At 45.9% G+C, this 14,919-nt stretch overlaps 1 protein-coding gene across 1 annotated transcript; it reads left to right on the top strand.

The window, feature by feature from the left end:
- The first annotated feature begins 4,652 nt into the window (after positions 1-4,652).
- On the top strand, positions 4,653-6,667 carry LOC140901379 (uncharacterized). Its single transcript, XM_073320571.1, has 2 exons — positions 4,653-5,538; positions 6,126-6,667. Exons 1-2 carry the CDS (start codon positions 4,956-4,958, stop codon positions 6,665-6,667), a joined length of 1,125 nt encoding a protein of 374 aa, XP_073176672.1. The 5' UTR covers positions 4,653-4,955.
- The last annotated feature ends 8,252 nt before the right edge of the window (positions 6,668-14,919 follow it).

Below are 14,919 nucleotides of genomic sequence, written 5' to 3'. Positions count from 1 at the left end.
TCCCCTCTATTCGACATTGGTGAGGCCTCATCTGGAGTACTGTGTCCAGTTTTGGGCCCCACACTTCAAGAAGGATGTGGATAAATTGGAGAGAGTCCAGCGAAGGGCAACAAAAATGATTAGGGGACTGGAACACATGAGTTATGAGGAGAGGCTGAGGGAGCTGGGATTGTTTAGCCTGCAGAAGAGAAGAATGAGGGGGGATTTGATAGCTGCTTTCAACTACCTGAAAGGGGGTTCCAAAGAGGATGGCTCTAGACTGTTCTCAATGGTAGCAGATGACAGAACGAGGAGTAATGGTCTCAAGTTGCAGTGGGGGAGGTTTAGATTGGATATTAGGAAAAACTTTTTCACTAAGAGGGTGGTGAAACACTGGAATGCGTTACCTAGGGAGGTGGTAGAATCTCCTTCCTTGGAGGTTTTTAAGGTCAGGCTTGACAAAGCCCTGGCTGGGATGATTTAACTGGGAATTGGTCCTGCTTTGAGCAGGGAGTTGGACTAGATGACCTTCTGGGGTCCCTTCCAATCCTGATATTCTATGATTCTAAGTCTGACCAACTGCAACATTTGTGAAGTCTTATGCCATCACCGTGTAGCAAAGATAAAGGTTACTTTATCTTCACCATTATGGTGGTGAAATTTCACACAGCAGATACAAAACTACTCAAGATAGTTAAGACCCAAGCGGGCTGTGAAGAGCTACAAAGGTATCTCACAAAACTGGGTGATTGAGCAACAAAATGGCAGATGAAATTCAATGTTGATAAATGCAAAGTAATTCACATTGGAAAACATAATCCCAACTATACATATACAATGATGGGGTCTAAATTAGCTGTTACCACTCAAGAAAGAGATTTTGTAGTCATTGTGGATAGTTCTCTGAAAACATCCACCCAATGTGCAGCGGCAGTCAAAAAAGTGAACAGAATGTTGGGAATCATTAAGAAAGGGATAGATAAGAAGACAGAAAATATCAAATCGCCTCTATATAACTCCATGGTACACTCAGATCTTGAATACTATGTGCAGATGTGGTCGCTCCATCTCAAAAAAGATATATTGGAATTGGAAAAGGTTCAGAAAAGGGCAACAAAAATTATTAGAGATATGGAATGGCTGCCGTATGAGGAGAGATTAATAAGACTGGCACTTTTCAGACTGAAAAATAGATGACTAAGTGGGGATATGATAGAGGTCCATAAAATCAAGACTGGTGTGGAGAGCGCAAATAAGGAAGTGTTATTTACTCCTTCTCATGACACAAGATCTGAAATGAAATTAAATGAAATTAATAGGCAGCAGGTTTAAAACAAACACAAGGAAGTATTTCTTCCCACAACACACAGTCAACTTCTGTAATTCCTTGCCAGAGGATGTTGTGAAGGCCAAGACTATGTAACCCTTCTGCCCGTCAGAGTTGGCAGCAACAAGGGCCGGGTTCAATATCTAGGGGATCCATTCCAATAACACAATGCAAACCGGCTCGAGCCCCCACCCAGTGACCTGGGACAAATATATACCACCCCCGCTGGGCGCCTCCAAGAGGCAATACTTCCCCTCTCGCAAGCACATAGTCTGAGTGTAGCAAAAAGCCTTTTAATAACAGAGAGAAACAATGTGGCATTATGTTAGGGAAACACCACCAACAGGATTCATAACACAACCCATGAGCAAAAAACCCACCCCAAGCAAATTGGGGCATGCCCCTTTCCCTTTGGTTCTTGAGTCCGGCAACCCCAAATCACCCAAAGTCCCAAAAGTCCAATGACCCAAAAGTCTCTGTCCCTGGTCAGGGCAGCCCCAGAGTTTGAAAGTTTATCTGTGGAGCTTTACCTCCCAACCTGGGTGGAGATGGGACGAGGGTAAGAGGCACCTTACGTGATCTGAAGCTGACCGCCCCACAGCTCCATAGGCCTCCGCTCCACTACACTGCGCTCTGCCAGCCACCCCACGAACTCCTTCGCTGAGCTCCACGGCCCACAAGCAGCTCCCGCCATCCCACGAACTGCTCCACCAGCCGGTCCACAAACTGCTCCGCGTCCCACCGGCAGCTCCCGCCGTCCTACGCACTGCTCCACCAGCCTGTCCACAAGGCACTCCAGCCGTCCCACAAACTGCTCCACAATATATCTTCAGGCTCCCCCACTACTTAACACAACGCTCAGTGATTTCAGCTCTTAGTCAGTTCAGCTCTTTGGTAAATTCAGCTTGTAGTAGGGGAGCCTCAGTGCTGGTGCACTATTAGCCCAAAGTGAGCTCAGCAGCCTGTAACTAGACTCCTAATGGAATCAAAATTAGCTCTGATATTCCACAGTGGAGAGAGGAGAAAGTGCAATTAGCATGTAAGGCCCTCACCAAGGGGCCCATACCACCAAGTATTAATACTTGTCCCTAGCCTCTCTCCATTCACAGAGTTTTAAAACCCATGACCCTTGCCTAGTGAGTGCTACTTAGTTGATGGTAAGTCCCTCCATCATAACAAAAGGCCAAGTACAGTTCCAAGCACAGTTCCCATAATCAGCGTAATAACAATTTATTCTTCCTGCCCCAATAACAGAGACACTGGGGATCCCACAGCAGCCAAAGTGACCATTTGGGCAGCTATGGCCTCATTCTAGGTGGGGTGGGTGTGCCTATGCAAATGAGATCAGCCCCTGAAGTTCTTTTCCACAACTTGCCACACCTCACCACCAGATGTCAGGGTGGAGCTCATCCTGACACTGCTTACAACTATAACAAGGTTCAAAGAAGAACTAGATAATCTCATGGAGGATAGGTCCATTAATGGCTATTAGCCAGGAATGGTGTCCCTAGCCTCTGTTTGCCAGAAGCTGAGAGTGAGCAACAGGGGATGGATCATTTGATGATTGCCTGTTCTGTTCATTCCCTCTGGCGCACCTGGAATTGGCCACTGTTGGAAGACAGGATTCTGGGCTAGAAGGACCTTTGGTCTGATCCAGTATGGCCATTCTGACGTTCAGAACAGTTGTAAGAGGTTTTCTGTACAGCAGGAGTGGCAGAAGTGCCCTTGAAGTGGGGGAGCTATAGGCTCCTGAACCCTGGCCCTGCCTCCCATGCCACGCTGCTCCACCCACGGCCCCACCCCTGCACCACCCCTGCTTCCCAATTCCTTGCTCTCATACCACCCATTACCGCAGAGGCCCTGCCCTCACACTGCCTCTTCTCCCCAAGCCCCTGTCCTTTAACCACCCCTTCCCCAAAACCCCCATCCGCAAACTGCCTCTTCTCCGCAAGACCCCGCCGCCCTCCCACTCAAACCTCTCTCCTTCCCACTCTGTAGCTTGCCCTTATGGGCCGGTAAAAAGTGCGAGGGTCATAACCCCAGCCCCCCCCCCCCCCCATTCTGACACCCCTGCTATACAGTGTGCCTCTATCCAAGTACAAAGTCAAGTGTTTCTGACTATGAGGATTTCTCATTGGATTTTATATGTAAATTTACTCCGTTCTGGAATCAGTTGTCTACCTATGTTATGAGACAGCAGTGACTGAAGAAGACAAAAGTGAAAGCCCAAATACTCAGCTGGTATAAACTGACCTAGATCCATTGGCATAGCTCCATTAAAGCCAGTGGCAATATGCTGATATACACCAACTGAGGATCTGGCCTGCAACTTTCACTTTGAGATTTCAAGACTTCAGTGTTTAACAGCACAACTATAACATTTTTTAAAAATGAAATTTTCTTGTGTTTGTTGCTTTTTCAGGGGCTGCTGGTGGTAATGGTTTAGAAAACCAAAGAAGGTAGGACAACACCAGAATGTCATATCCAAAGCACTTTCAGGGTATGTCTACCAGGGATAAAAGCCCTGCAGCTGGCTCGTGTCAGCTGACTCAGGCTCATGGAGCTCGGGCTGCAGGGCTAAAAATTGCTGTGTAGATGTTTGGGCTCCAAATGGAGCCTGAGCTCTAGAATCTTCCACCCTCACATGGTTCCAGAGCTCAGGCTCCAATCCAAGCCTGAACATCTACATGGTGATTTTTCAGCCAGCCATGGGTTTTTTATCCCTGTGTACACATAGTGTAAGAGGACCATAGAAGCAAAATGCTCTTGTGTGTACCTTAGGAACTGTGCTGATTTTACTCTGCAAGATGAAGCAAATACTCCGGTGGACGTTATGAAATGTACAGTGAATGAGACAAGAAATTCAGGAGCATTGATCCATTCAATGTGCACCATACAAAATGCACATCTTAGAATTAATATTTGAACAATATGCAATGAGGGGACTCAAGGCAGAGAAGTCCTGCCTCATCCAATGCACACTTATAAAATATGAATCAGATGACTTTTGTTCATTGGACTGATGCATATGCTTGATACATTTGTTTCAACATCTCTCTTCTCTGGACCCTTTACATGTAAGTTATACAAGTTTAGTTTCCCTTAAATTCAATTAGACTCAGTGGGGCAAATTAAAATGTGATATTCTAAAGGGGCTTTAAGTGACATGTCAGTATGTGTCTGATTTTGAGAGTCAGATCCTCACCTGATTTAAATAATCATAGCTTCACTATAGAGCTACATCGATTTACATCAGTTGAGAATCTAGCTCTAATTAACCTAAGGGAGTCTAAGCCCTGGTCTACACTAGGACGTTAGGTCGAATTTAGCAACGTTAAATCGATTTAAACCTGCACCCGTCCACACAGTGAAGCCCTTTATTTCGACTTAAAGGGCTCTTAAAATCGATTTCCTTACTCCACCCCTGACAAGTGGATTAGCACTTAAATCGACGTTCCCAGCTCGAATTTGGGGTACTGTGGACACAATTCGATGGTATTGGCCTCCGGGAGCTATCCCAGAGTGCTCCATTCTGACCGCTCTGGACAGCACTCTCAACTCAGATGCACTGGCCAGGTAGACAGGAAAAGAACCGCAAACTTTTGAATCTCATTTCCTGTTTGGCCAGCGTGGCAAGCTGCAGGTGACCATGCAGAGCTCATCAGCACAGGTGACCATGATGGAGTCCCAGAATCGCAAAAGAGCTCCAGCATGGACCGAACGGGAGGTACGGGATCTGATCGCTGTTTGGGGAGAGGAATCCGTGCTATCAGAACTCCGTTCCAGTTTTCGAAATGCCAAAACCTTTGTGAAAATCTCCCAGGGCATGAAGGACAGAGGCCATAACAGGGACCCGAAGCAGTGCCGCGTGAAACTGAAGGAGCTGAGGCAAGCCTACCAGAAAACCAGAGAGGCGAACAGCCGCTCTGGGTCAGAGCCCCAAACATGCCGCTTCTATGATGAGCTGCATGCCATTTTAGGGGGTTCAGCCACCACTACCCCAGCCGTGTTGTTTGACTCCTTCAATGGAGATGGAGGCAATACGGAAGCAGGTTTTGGGGACGAAGAAGATGATGAGGAGGAGGAGGTTGTAGATAGCTCACAGCAAGCAAGCGGAGAAACCGGTTTTCCCGACAGCCAGGAACTGTTTCTCACCCTAGACCTGGAGCCAGTACCCCCCGAACCCACCCAAGGCTGCCTCCTGGACCCAGCAGGCGGAGAAGGGACCTCTGGTGAGTGTACCTTTTAAAATGCTATACATGGTTTAAAAGCAAGCATGTGAAAGGATTACTTTGCCCTGGCATTTGCGGTTCTCCTAGATGTAGTCCTAAAGCCTTTGCAAAAGGTTTCTGGGGAGGACAGCCTTATTTCGTCCTTCATGGTAGGACACTTTATCACTCCAGGCCAGTAACACATACTCGGGAATCACTGTAGAACAAAGCATTGCAGTGTATGTTTGCTGGCATTCAACCAAAATCCGTTCTTTATCTCTCTGTGTTATCCTCAGGAGAGTGAGATATAATTCATGGTCACCTGGTTGAAATAGAGTGCTTTTCTTCAGGGACACTCAGTATAGCCCATTCCTGCTGGGCTGTTTGCCTGTGGCTGAACAGAAATGTTCGCCGCTGTTAGCCACAGGGAGGGGGGAAGGTTGAGGGGGTAGTCACGCGGTGGGAGGAGGCAAAATGCGACCTTGTAACGAAAGCACATGTGCTATGTATGTAATGTTAACAGCAAGGTTTACCCTGAAAGAGTGTAGCGACTGTTTTATAAAATGTGTCTTTTTAAATACCGCTGTCCCTTTTTTTTTCTCCACCAGCTGCATGTGTTTCAATGATCACAGGATCTTCTCCTTCCCAGAGGCTAGTGAAGCTTAGAAAGAAAAAAAAACGCACTGGCGATGAAATGTTCTCCGAACTCATGCTGTCCTCCCACACTGACAGAGCACAGACGAATGCGTGGAGGCAAATAATGTCAGAGTGCAGGAAAGCACAAAATGACCGGGAGGAGAGGTGGAGGGCTGAAGAGAGTAAGTGGCGGGCTGAAGAGAGTAAGTGGCGGGCTGAAGACAGGGCTGAAGCTCAAATGTGGCGGCAGCGTGATGAGAGGAGGCAGGATTCAATGCTGAGGCTGCTGCAGGACCAAACCAGAATGCTCCAGTGTATGGTTGAGCTGCAGCAAAGGCAGCTGGAGCACAGACTGCCACTGCTGCCCCTCTGTAACCAACCGCCCTCCTCCCCAAGTTCCATAGCCTCCACACCCAGACGCCCAAGAACGCGGTGGGGGGGCCTCCGGCCAACCAGCCACTCCACCACAGAGGATTGCCCAAAAAAAAGAAGGCTGTCTTTCAATAAATTTTAAAGTTGTAAACTTTTAAAGTGCTGTGCCTAAAGTGCTGTGTGGCATTTTCCTTCCCTCCTCCACCACCCCTCCTGGGATACCTTGGTAGTCATCTCCCTATTTGTGTGATGAATGAATAACGAATGCATGACTGTGAAGCAGCAATGACTTTATTGCCTCTGCAAGCGGTGATTAAAAGGAGGAGGGGAGGGTGGTTAGCTTACAGGGAAGTAGAGTGAACCAAGGGGCGGGGGGTTTCATCAAGGAGAAACAAACAGAACTTTCACACCGTAGCCTGGCCAGTCATGAAACTGGTTTTCAAAGCTTCTCTGATGCGTACCGCGCCCTCCTGTGCTCTTCTAACCGCCCTGGTGTCTGGCTGCGCGTAACCAGCAGCTAGGCGATTTGCCTCAGCCTCCCACCCCACCATAAACGTCTCCCCCTTACTCTCACAGATATTGTGGAGCACACAGCAAGCAGTAATAACAGTGGGAATATTGGTTTCGCTGAGGTCTAAGCGAGTCAGTAAACTGCGCCAGCGCGCCTTTAAACGTCCAAATGCACATTCTACCACCATTCTGCACTTGCTCAGCTTGTAGTTGAACAGCTCCTGACCACTGTCCAGGCTGCCTGTGTACGGCTTCATGAGCCAGGGCATGAAGGGGTAGGCTGGGTCCCCAAGGATACATATAGGCATTTCAACATCCCCAACAGTTATTTTCTGGTCTGGGAAGAAAGTCCCTTCCTGCAGCTTTTGAAACAGACCAGAGTTCCTGAAGATGCGAGCATCATGCACCTTTCCCGGCCATCCCACGTTGATGTTGGTGAAACGTCCCTTGTGATCCACCAGAGCTTGCAGCACTATCGAAAAGTACCCCTTGCGGTTTATGTACTCGCCGGCTTGGTGCTCTGGTGCCAAGATAGGGATATGGGTTCCGTCTATAGCCCCACCACAGTTAGGGAATCCCATTGCAGCAAAGCCATCCACTATGACCTGCACATTTCCCAGGGTCACTACCCTTGATATCAGCAGATCTTTGATTGCGTGAGCTACTTGCATCACAGCAGCCCCCACAGTAGATTTGCCCACTCCAAATTGATTCCCAACTGACCGGTAGCTGTCTGGCGTTGCAAGCTTCCACAGGGCTATCGCCACTCGCTTCTCAACTGTGAGGGCTGCTCTCATCCTGGTATTCATGCGCTTCAGGGCAGGGGAAAGCAAGTCACAAAGTTCCATGAAAGTGCCCTTACGCATGCGAAAGTTTCGCAGCCACTGGGAATCGTCCCAGACCTGCAACACTATGCGGTCCCACCAGTCTGTGCTTGTTTCCCAAGCCCAGAATCGGCATTCCACAGCATGAACCTGCCCCATTAGCACCATGATGCATGCATTGGCAGGGCCCATGCTTTCAGAGAAATCTGTGTCCATGTCCTGATCACTCACGGGACCGCGCTGACGTCGCCTCCTCGCCCGGTATCGCGTTGCCATGTTCTGGTGCTGCATATACTGCTGGATAATGCGTGTGGTGGTTGATGTGCTCCTAATTGCCAAAATGAGCTCAGCGGCCTCCATGCTTGCCTTGGTATGGCGTCCGCACAGAAAAAAGGCGCGGAACGATTGTCTGCCGTTGCTCTGACGGAGGGAGGGGCGACTGACGACACGGCTTACAGGGTTGGCTTCAGGGAGCTAAAATCAACAAAGGGTGTGCCTGTACATCAAGGAGTATTTCAGGCAGGACTGCACGGAGGGTTCCAATAAGAAATGGTGCACCAAAGTTATCGTTGTTATTGGAACAAGGAGGTTAGCCTGGCCTCTGATTGATACATGGCTAGATTAACCTCGCTGCGCCTTCTCTGTGACTGACTGCAGTGTGATCTAGACAGGGGAGGAGGAAAATGAGTACAAAACAAATCTGGTCTATTTCTTGTTCTGACCCACTCCATCTATCCTTTACATCTTTGGCTGGCAGCAGACGGTGCAGAAGGACTGCATGCCATCCACATCTCATGGCTGCTTGGCAGAAGATGGTACAGTACGACTGCTAGCCATCTTCATCTCTTGCCTGCCTGGCATAAGATGGTACAATACGACTGCTAGCAATCCTCATCTCTTGCCTGCCTGGCAGAAGATGGTACAGTACGACTGCTAGCAGTCCGTATTGCCTGCCCGCTCACCATAAGACGGTTCAATAGGACTGCAGGACTAAAGAGAATGACCTGGTCAAGTCACTCCAAATTTAGTCCCTGCGCCCATGTCTGCCCAGGCGCTCCCAGCCGACGTGGCCAGGAGCACCTCGGACACGACGAGGATGACTACCAGTCGTATTGCACCGTCTGCTGCCAGAAGGCAATGGGTTGCTGCTACTGTGCAGCAAAGCCGTACCGCGTCTGCCAGCACCCAGGAGACATAGGGTGACGGTTACCTGAGCGGGCTCCATGCTTGCCGTGGTATGGCATCTGCACAGGTAACTCAGGAAAAAAGGCGCGAAATGATTGTCTGCCCTTGCTTTCACGGGGGGAGGGAGGGTGGGAACGGGGTCCTGACGATATGTACCCAGAACCACCCGCGACAATGTTTTAGCCCCATCAGGCATTGGGATATCAACCCAGAATTCCAATGGGCAGCGGAGACTGCGGGAACTTTGGGATAGCTACCCACAGTGCAACGCTCCGGAAGTCGACGCTTGCCTCGGTACTGTGGAAGCGCTCCGCCGAGTTAATGCACTTAATGCACTTAGAGCATTTTCTGTGGGGACACACACACTCGAATATATAAAACCGATTTCAAAAAAACCGACTTCTATAAATTCGACCTAATTTCGTAGTGTAGACATACCCTAAGGTGTGGTTACACACCAACTGAAGAAGACAGAAGAATGTGTAAATTACACCAATTTAGGAAAAAAAATATTTTGGTTCTATGATTCTGAAGCCCAAATATTGTAAAAGGAAAATGAAAGATAAAGTAAACTTTCCTTTCTGCCCCAAAGTTTTTCAGGAAAGTCACTGGCAGAGTTCAAAACAAGGTGTAGATATACATGAAAATAGCATTTTCCAGTCTGTTGCATTCTTTAACAAAGGATGTAAAGAATTAACGTAATTGCTACCACTCAACAGATTCTTATCCCATTTAACAAGAAAAATCAAGTGATATGTGGGAGTTGCAAATAGAACAAAAAGGTTATCGTATGCATTTTGTAAGTTGCAGAGAAGATCAGGAATTATGTTTTCACCAGAAATCATATAAGTATCATTTAGAGTGCTTAGACAATTTATTACAACTAAAAAAACTACCTGTTATTCCAGTTCAATATGTACAATTTAAAACAGTATGGAAAAAATATCTCCATAAGCCAGAAATAAAGCAAAAATGCTCAGCCGGATGTTAAAAATTCTTTCTGTCTCTCATTAATTTATTTTTAAATTTTGTGTTCCTAATTTGTACTTCCTTACATACTTACATACCATTCACCAAACACAAATTGTGTGGGTGATATACATGTGTAAGGAGTGCACTACCCAAGCCTACAGGCTGGGTGTAATCAAGGAGGCCCAGTCCCGCCTTGGGCTGGAGTATTAAAACAGAATTAGGAAGAGAGGTAAGTAGTAGCTATGCCAGCTGCAGTGGATGGTAGTTTTTCTCTCAGACTGCAAAAGACGAGTCTAACCAAACTTTGAGACTTTGATTTGTGGGCTTTAAGTTTGGGATCTTTGAACCAAGGTTCTGAGGTGAGGCCTTTATGAAGAGTGTACTGTAAATCTTCCAGTCCTGAAACCTTATTTGAAAAGGGGACATGCTATTTTCAAGTATTATATCTGAGACTTCCCTCGCCACACATACATACAAATGGGAGGGTGGAAATAAGGTGGGGCACACCTGCAGTGTCATACTGGGCCTCAAGGAGATGCATGGGGATGGCTCATGCCATTACACGTGGCATAGGCTGCAGGATCCTGAAAACCCCCTCCAGTTAAGAAGTGATGGGGATGCAAAGAGGTGTCTGTCCTTGACTATGAAATAAATTGGCAGGTCAGCCAGGTAAATATGAACTTGAAGGCCAAGTTGCAGAAATGGAAAAAATGATGGCATTCAAGTATAGGTCTTCTGCTGCTGCCTTGGAGGCCAGGATAGTATGGCTAGAAGAGCATCAGAGAAGCTGTAATAATGGGATACCCTTTACAGTTGCCCAGCAAACTCCTCCGCTAATGAAAAGAGTTAGAAGAAAGGGCTACTGCATCTGAGAGGATCGGCACCGAAGCCCTTCAACAGAGGAACTTACTACAGGCACAAAAAAGCAGAGGCCTTGCGGGAGCTGGAATTGATATGCTCCTTCAAGGACCGTGTCTTGGCTCAAGCCATAAAATGGGAGTGGGAATTGGCCTGTCTGTTAGACAAAACAAATTACTTGCTAACAGGAGACTGGCTTCTTGCTTGGAAGAAATAAATGACATTTCAGTGTCTTCTTGTGTTAGCGTGTCTGTGTGAGAGAGAGTGGAGACGACACATCTAGCAAACAAAACCCATTCCCACCCTAAAAATACTGTGGCAAACAAACAAAATGGGTGAAAAGGGAATAGGAGAGAAAACAAATTAGGGGAAAAAATCAGTGAAGGAAACAAGAAGAAAGGATGGATACACCCACCTGAGATTTCAATTAGATCCAAAGGGGAGGGGCAGAAGCAGTAATTGAAAGCCTAATAATCTCACATATGCATAAATTGCCTTTTAAACTATTTTTCCTATCAATACCAAAATGTAATCCTCAACACTGGCAGACAACAGTGCTGCCCATCACAGCTGTTCGTCACCTCCTATTTTTGTGCCAGATCCTCAGCTGCTCTGAACCATTGTAGTGCAACTGACTTCAATGGAACTGTATCTGTGTACAAAAACCAAGGATCTGGCTTTTATGTTCTGCACAGCATAAGATACCTTGCAATTAACAAAAAGCTGTCTAACGTAGAATATTTTAAATATGCACTGAAAAAATCAAATAAGATTGAAGGCAAGTATTGTGTTTGAATCTATTTATTAGAATTGTTTTGTGACCATCTATGGAGGAGATCCTCAATATTCCCGTCCGTGGTTTACACCAAAGTGGTGGACTACAACGTTCTTCAGTTCTTAGGGTGGCCACAAGGATCATTTCTATGTGTGTGTGTGGGGGGGGTGTGGAGAAATAGTCCCAGATATGATACCGTATCCATGGGTGGCAGGGCCCTTCAGGGAGGCCAGCCCTTTGGCCCTGACCCTTCTACATGAGGCCCCCCACCTGTGTCTGGAGCCCTAAAACCCCATGCACCATCCTCTCATGGTTGGAGAAACCCCTGGCTGGCCGGAACGCCAAGCTGCACAAACACACTCTCCCCACCCCCAGCCGGCCGACTGATCTGAGCCCCGGCCTGAGCAGTCTCAGCCATGCAGGTCAGCCTGGGGCCAGAGCAGTCCCAGCTCTGCAGTGGATGCAGCCAGAGAAGACAGAGCCTTCCCTGGCCTATTTTACCTGCTGCCCATAACAGTATCCTCATAAATCATTAATTATTTTAAAATACCCAAAGTCCTCTAGGGAGCGAAACAAATTCACAAAATGTTTTCAAATACTAGATTTTACACTTGAGTTTTTATCTACCTAACTTATATGTTAAAATAATGAAAATAAAAGTAATTAATAAATCATACATAGATATGAAAAAACATAAATTTATCCACCTCAGAAACAATGTTTTTGTACTTATAACTGGAGTTTTCAGTAATATAATGGGCCAGATTCTGAACTGGTGTAAATCAGTGTAGCTCCATTGAAATCATAAGCTGAGAATCTAGTCCATTGTTTCTCCAGATCATCATGTGGATCCTAATATCTTGAAATCATCCAAAAATAGTGAATAGAATGCTTAGATTAAGGTTATCTGAGGGATCTTAGCTGCTCTTAGTCCCTGTACAGCACTTTTAAAATACCAGCTAATAGCTCTGAGAATCTAAGGCAGGTTGGTGAATAAATATGGATCAGCAGAGACAATATATTAACACAACTCTACTTACACTTAAGTAACATTTTGTTCTCCTTTGAGAATTGCCTCATGAAGATTCCCTCATTTTAGAGCATTAATGGCAGTGACAACTTGTAGGGCTGAGGAATATTTCATTCAAATGCATTTTTGAAAGTGATATTGCAAAATAAGCCTATGGTTTGGTTCCTAATACTAGAGAGCAGTGCTGTCACAAAATGTTAATTAGCTCCACATGGACTCTTAACACACCAATTTTTGAACTGTGAATCCAAACAATATTTGCTGATGTTGAACAGGATAGTCTTATAATGCTGTCTTTCCTCTGAGATTTCCAGCTGCATAATCACATTAAAAGGCAGCTAAAAATGTTAAATAATTTACTAATGTTACCTCTCTATACAAGCAATTTCTGTAGTTGCCATAGGGATGTTATGCAAACTGGAATGGGGTAGTTCATGTGATCATAAGTAGGAAGGAGTGAACATTATAAGGAATATTGAGAACCTTGGCTTACCAGACTTCAGAGATATTTCTGAAGCATGAGGTAGAATGAACCTAGAAGGAATTTGAACTCAGGGGTGCTGACCCCACTATGTGAGCACCCTAACCATCGTGCTGTGGGCTAGTCCAGGGCGGGTCTCTCCTGTTGAAGCTATTCCACTTTATATAATATATTTCAATATTATTTGTGCCAGAGAGAGAGTCAGAAAGATCCCCTGGCCCTGTGATTAGGGAACTCACCCAAACTGTGAGAGACCCAGGTCCATGTTCCAATCCATATGTAATGTTTAATCCAGACTTGTCCAGACAAACCAAATAGAGATTGAGCAAAATAAAGGGATTATATCATTTGGCTACAAGAGAAACCAACTCCACTTGTGAGCATATATATCCTTAGTGTAGATGTGGGCAGCAGAAACGGATGCAAGATAATCTCGCTGGCACCTGACCAAAATGACCAATGAGGAGACAAGATACTTTCAAAGCTGGAGTGGGGGGGGATACAAAGGGTTCTCTCTGTCTGTGTGTTGCTTTTGCCGGGACCAGAGCAGGAATGCAGGTCAGAACTCCTGTAAAGGGTTAATAAGCAATCTAGTTAGATATGCGTTAGATTCTGTTTTGTTTAAATGGCTGATAGAATAAGTTGTGCTGAATGGAATATATATTCCGGTTTTTGTGTCTTTTTGTAACTTAAGGTTTTGCCTAGAGGGATTCTCTATGTTTTGAATCTGAGCATTGGCCTGCTAAACCCAGGGTTGTGAGTTCAATCCTTGAGGGGGCCATTTGGGATCTGGGGCAAAAATTGGGGATTGGTCCTGCTTTGAGCAGGGGGTTGGACTAGATGACCTCCTGAGCTCCCTTCCAACCCTGATATTCTATGATTCTATGATTACCCTGTAAGGTATTTACCATCCTGATTTTACAGAGGTGATTCTTTTATTTTTTCTTTAATTAAAATTCATCTTTTAAGAACCTGAATGCTTTTTCATTGTTCTTAAGATTCAAGTGTTTGGGTCTGTGTTCACCTATGCAAATTGGTGAGGATTTTTATCAAGCCTTCCCCAGGAAATGGGGTGTAGGGCTTGGGGGGATTTTTGGGGGAAAGACGTTTCCAAGCGGGCTCTTTCCCAGTTATATTTGTTAGACGCTTGGTGGTGGCAGCAATAAAGTCCAGGGATAAAAGGTAAAATAGTTTGTACCTTGGGGAAGTTTTAACCTAAGCTGGTAAAAATAAGCTTAGGGGGTTTTTCATGCAGGTCCTCACATCTGTACCCTAGAGTTCAGAGTGGGGAAGGAACCTTGACATGGTGGCAGAGCGGTGGGATTAACTTGAAATCATTTTGAGATCAATTTGAGATTTTTTGAACCAGAAGCACAGATTTTAAAAAAGGACACCCCCCCGCCCTTTGGGCTGCTGGAAAGCAGGTTTTAAGCTGAAAGCAGTTTGAGGGGTTTTTTTGTCTCTGCTTGGGGGCCAGAACAAAGACAAAAGGGAATTGTCTTTTGTAAGCTGGAGTTTTCTCTACATAAAGGCAGGATAGTTAACCTCCTGCAGGGAAATTCACAAGTCTTCACACACCTGAAGAGGTATATTTTAGCTAAGAGCAACTAGAGGGGTTTTCTGTCTATTTGCCTAGAGACAAAGGTGTTAGTTTTGTTTTGTTTTTTTTTTAAGGATTTTTCTGTAGGCTGACACTCACTATCAGAGAACATAGTATCCAGTTACAGCACAACCTATATATATATATATATTTTTTTTT

The sequence above is a fragment of the Lepidochelys kempii genome, chromosome 1 (assembly GCF_965140265.1).
Source record: "Lepidochelys kempii isolate rLepKem1 chromosome 1, rLepKem1.hap2, whole genome shotgun sequence".
Classification (NCBI taxonomy): Eukaryota; Metazoa; Chordata; order Testudines; family Cheloniidae; genus Lepidochelys; species Lepidochelys kempii.
The sequence above is the reverse complement of the archived record's forward strand: the minus strand, read 5'-3'. Positions and strand labels throughout refer to the sequence as shown.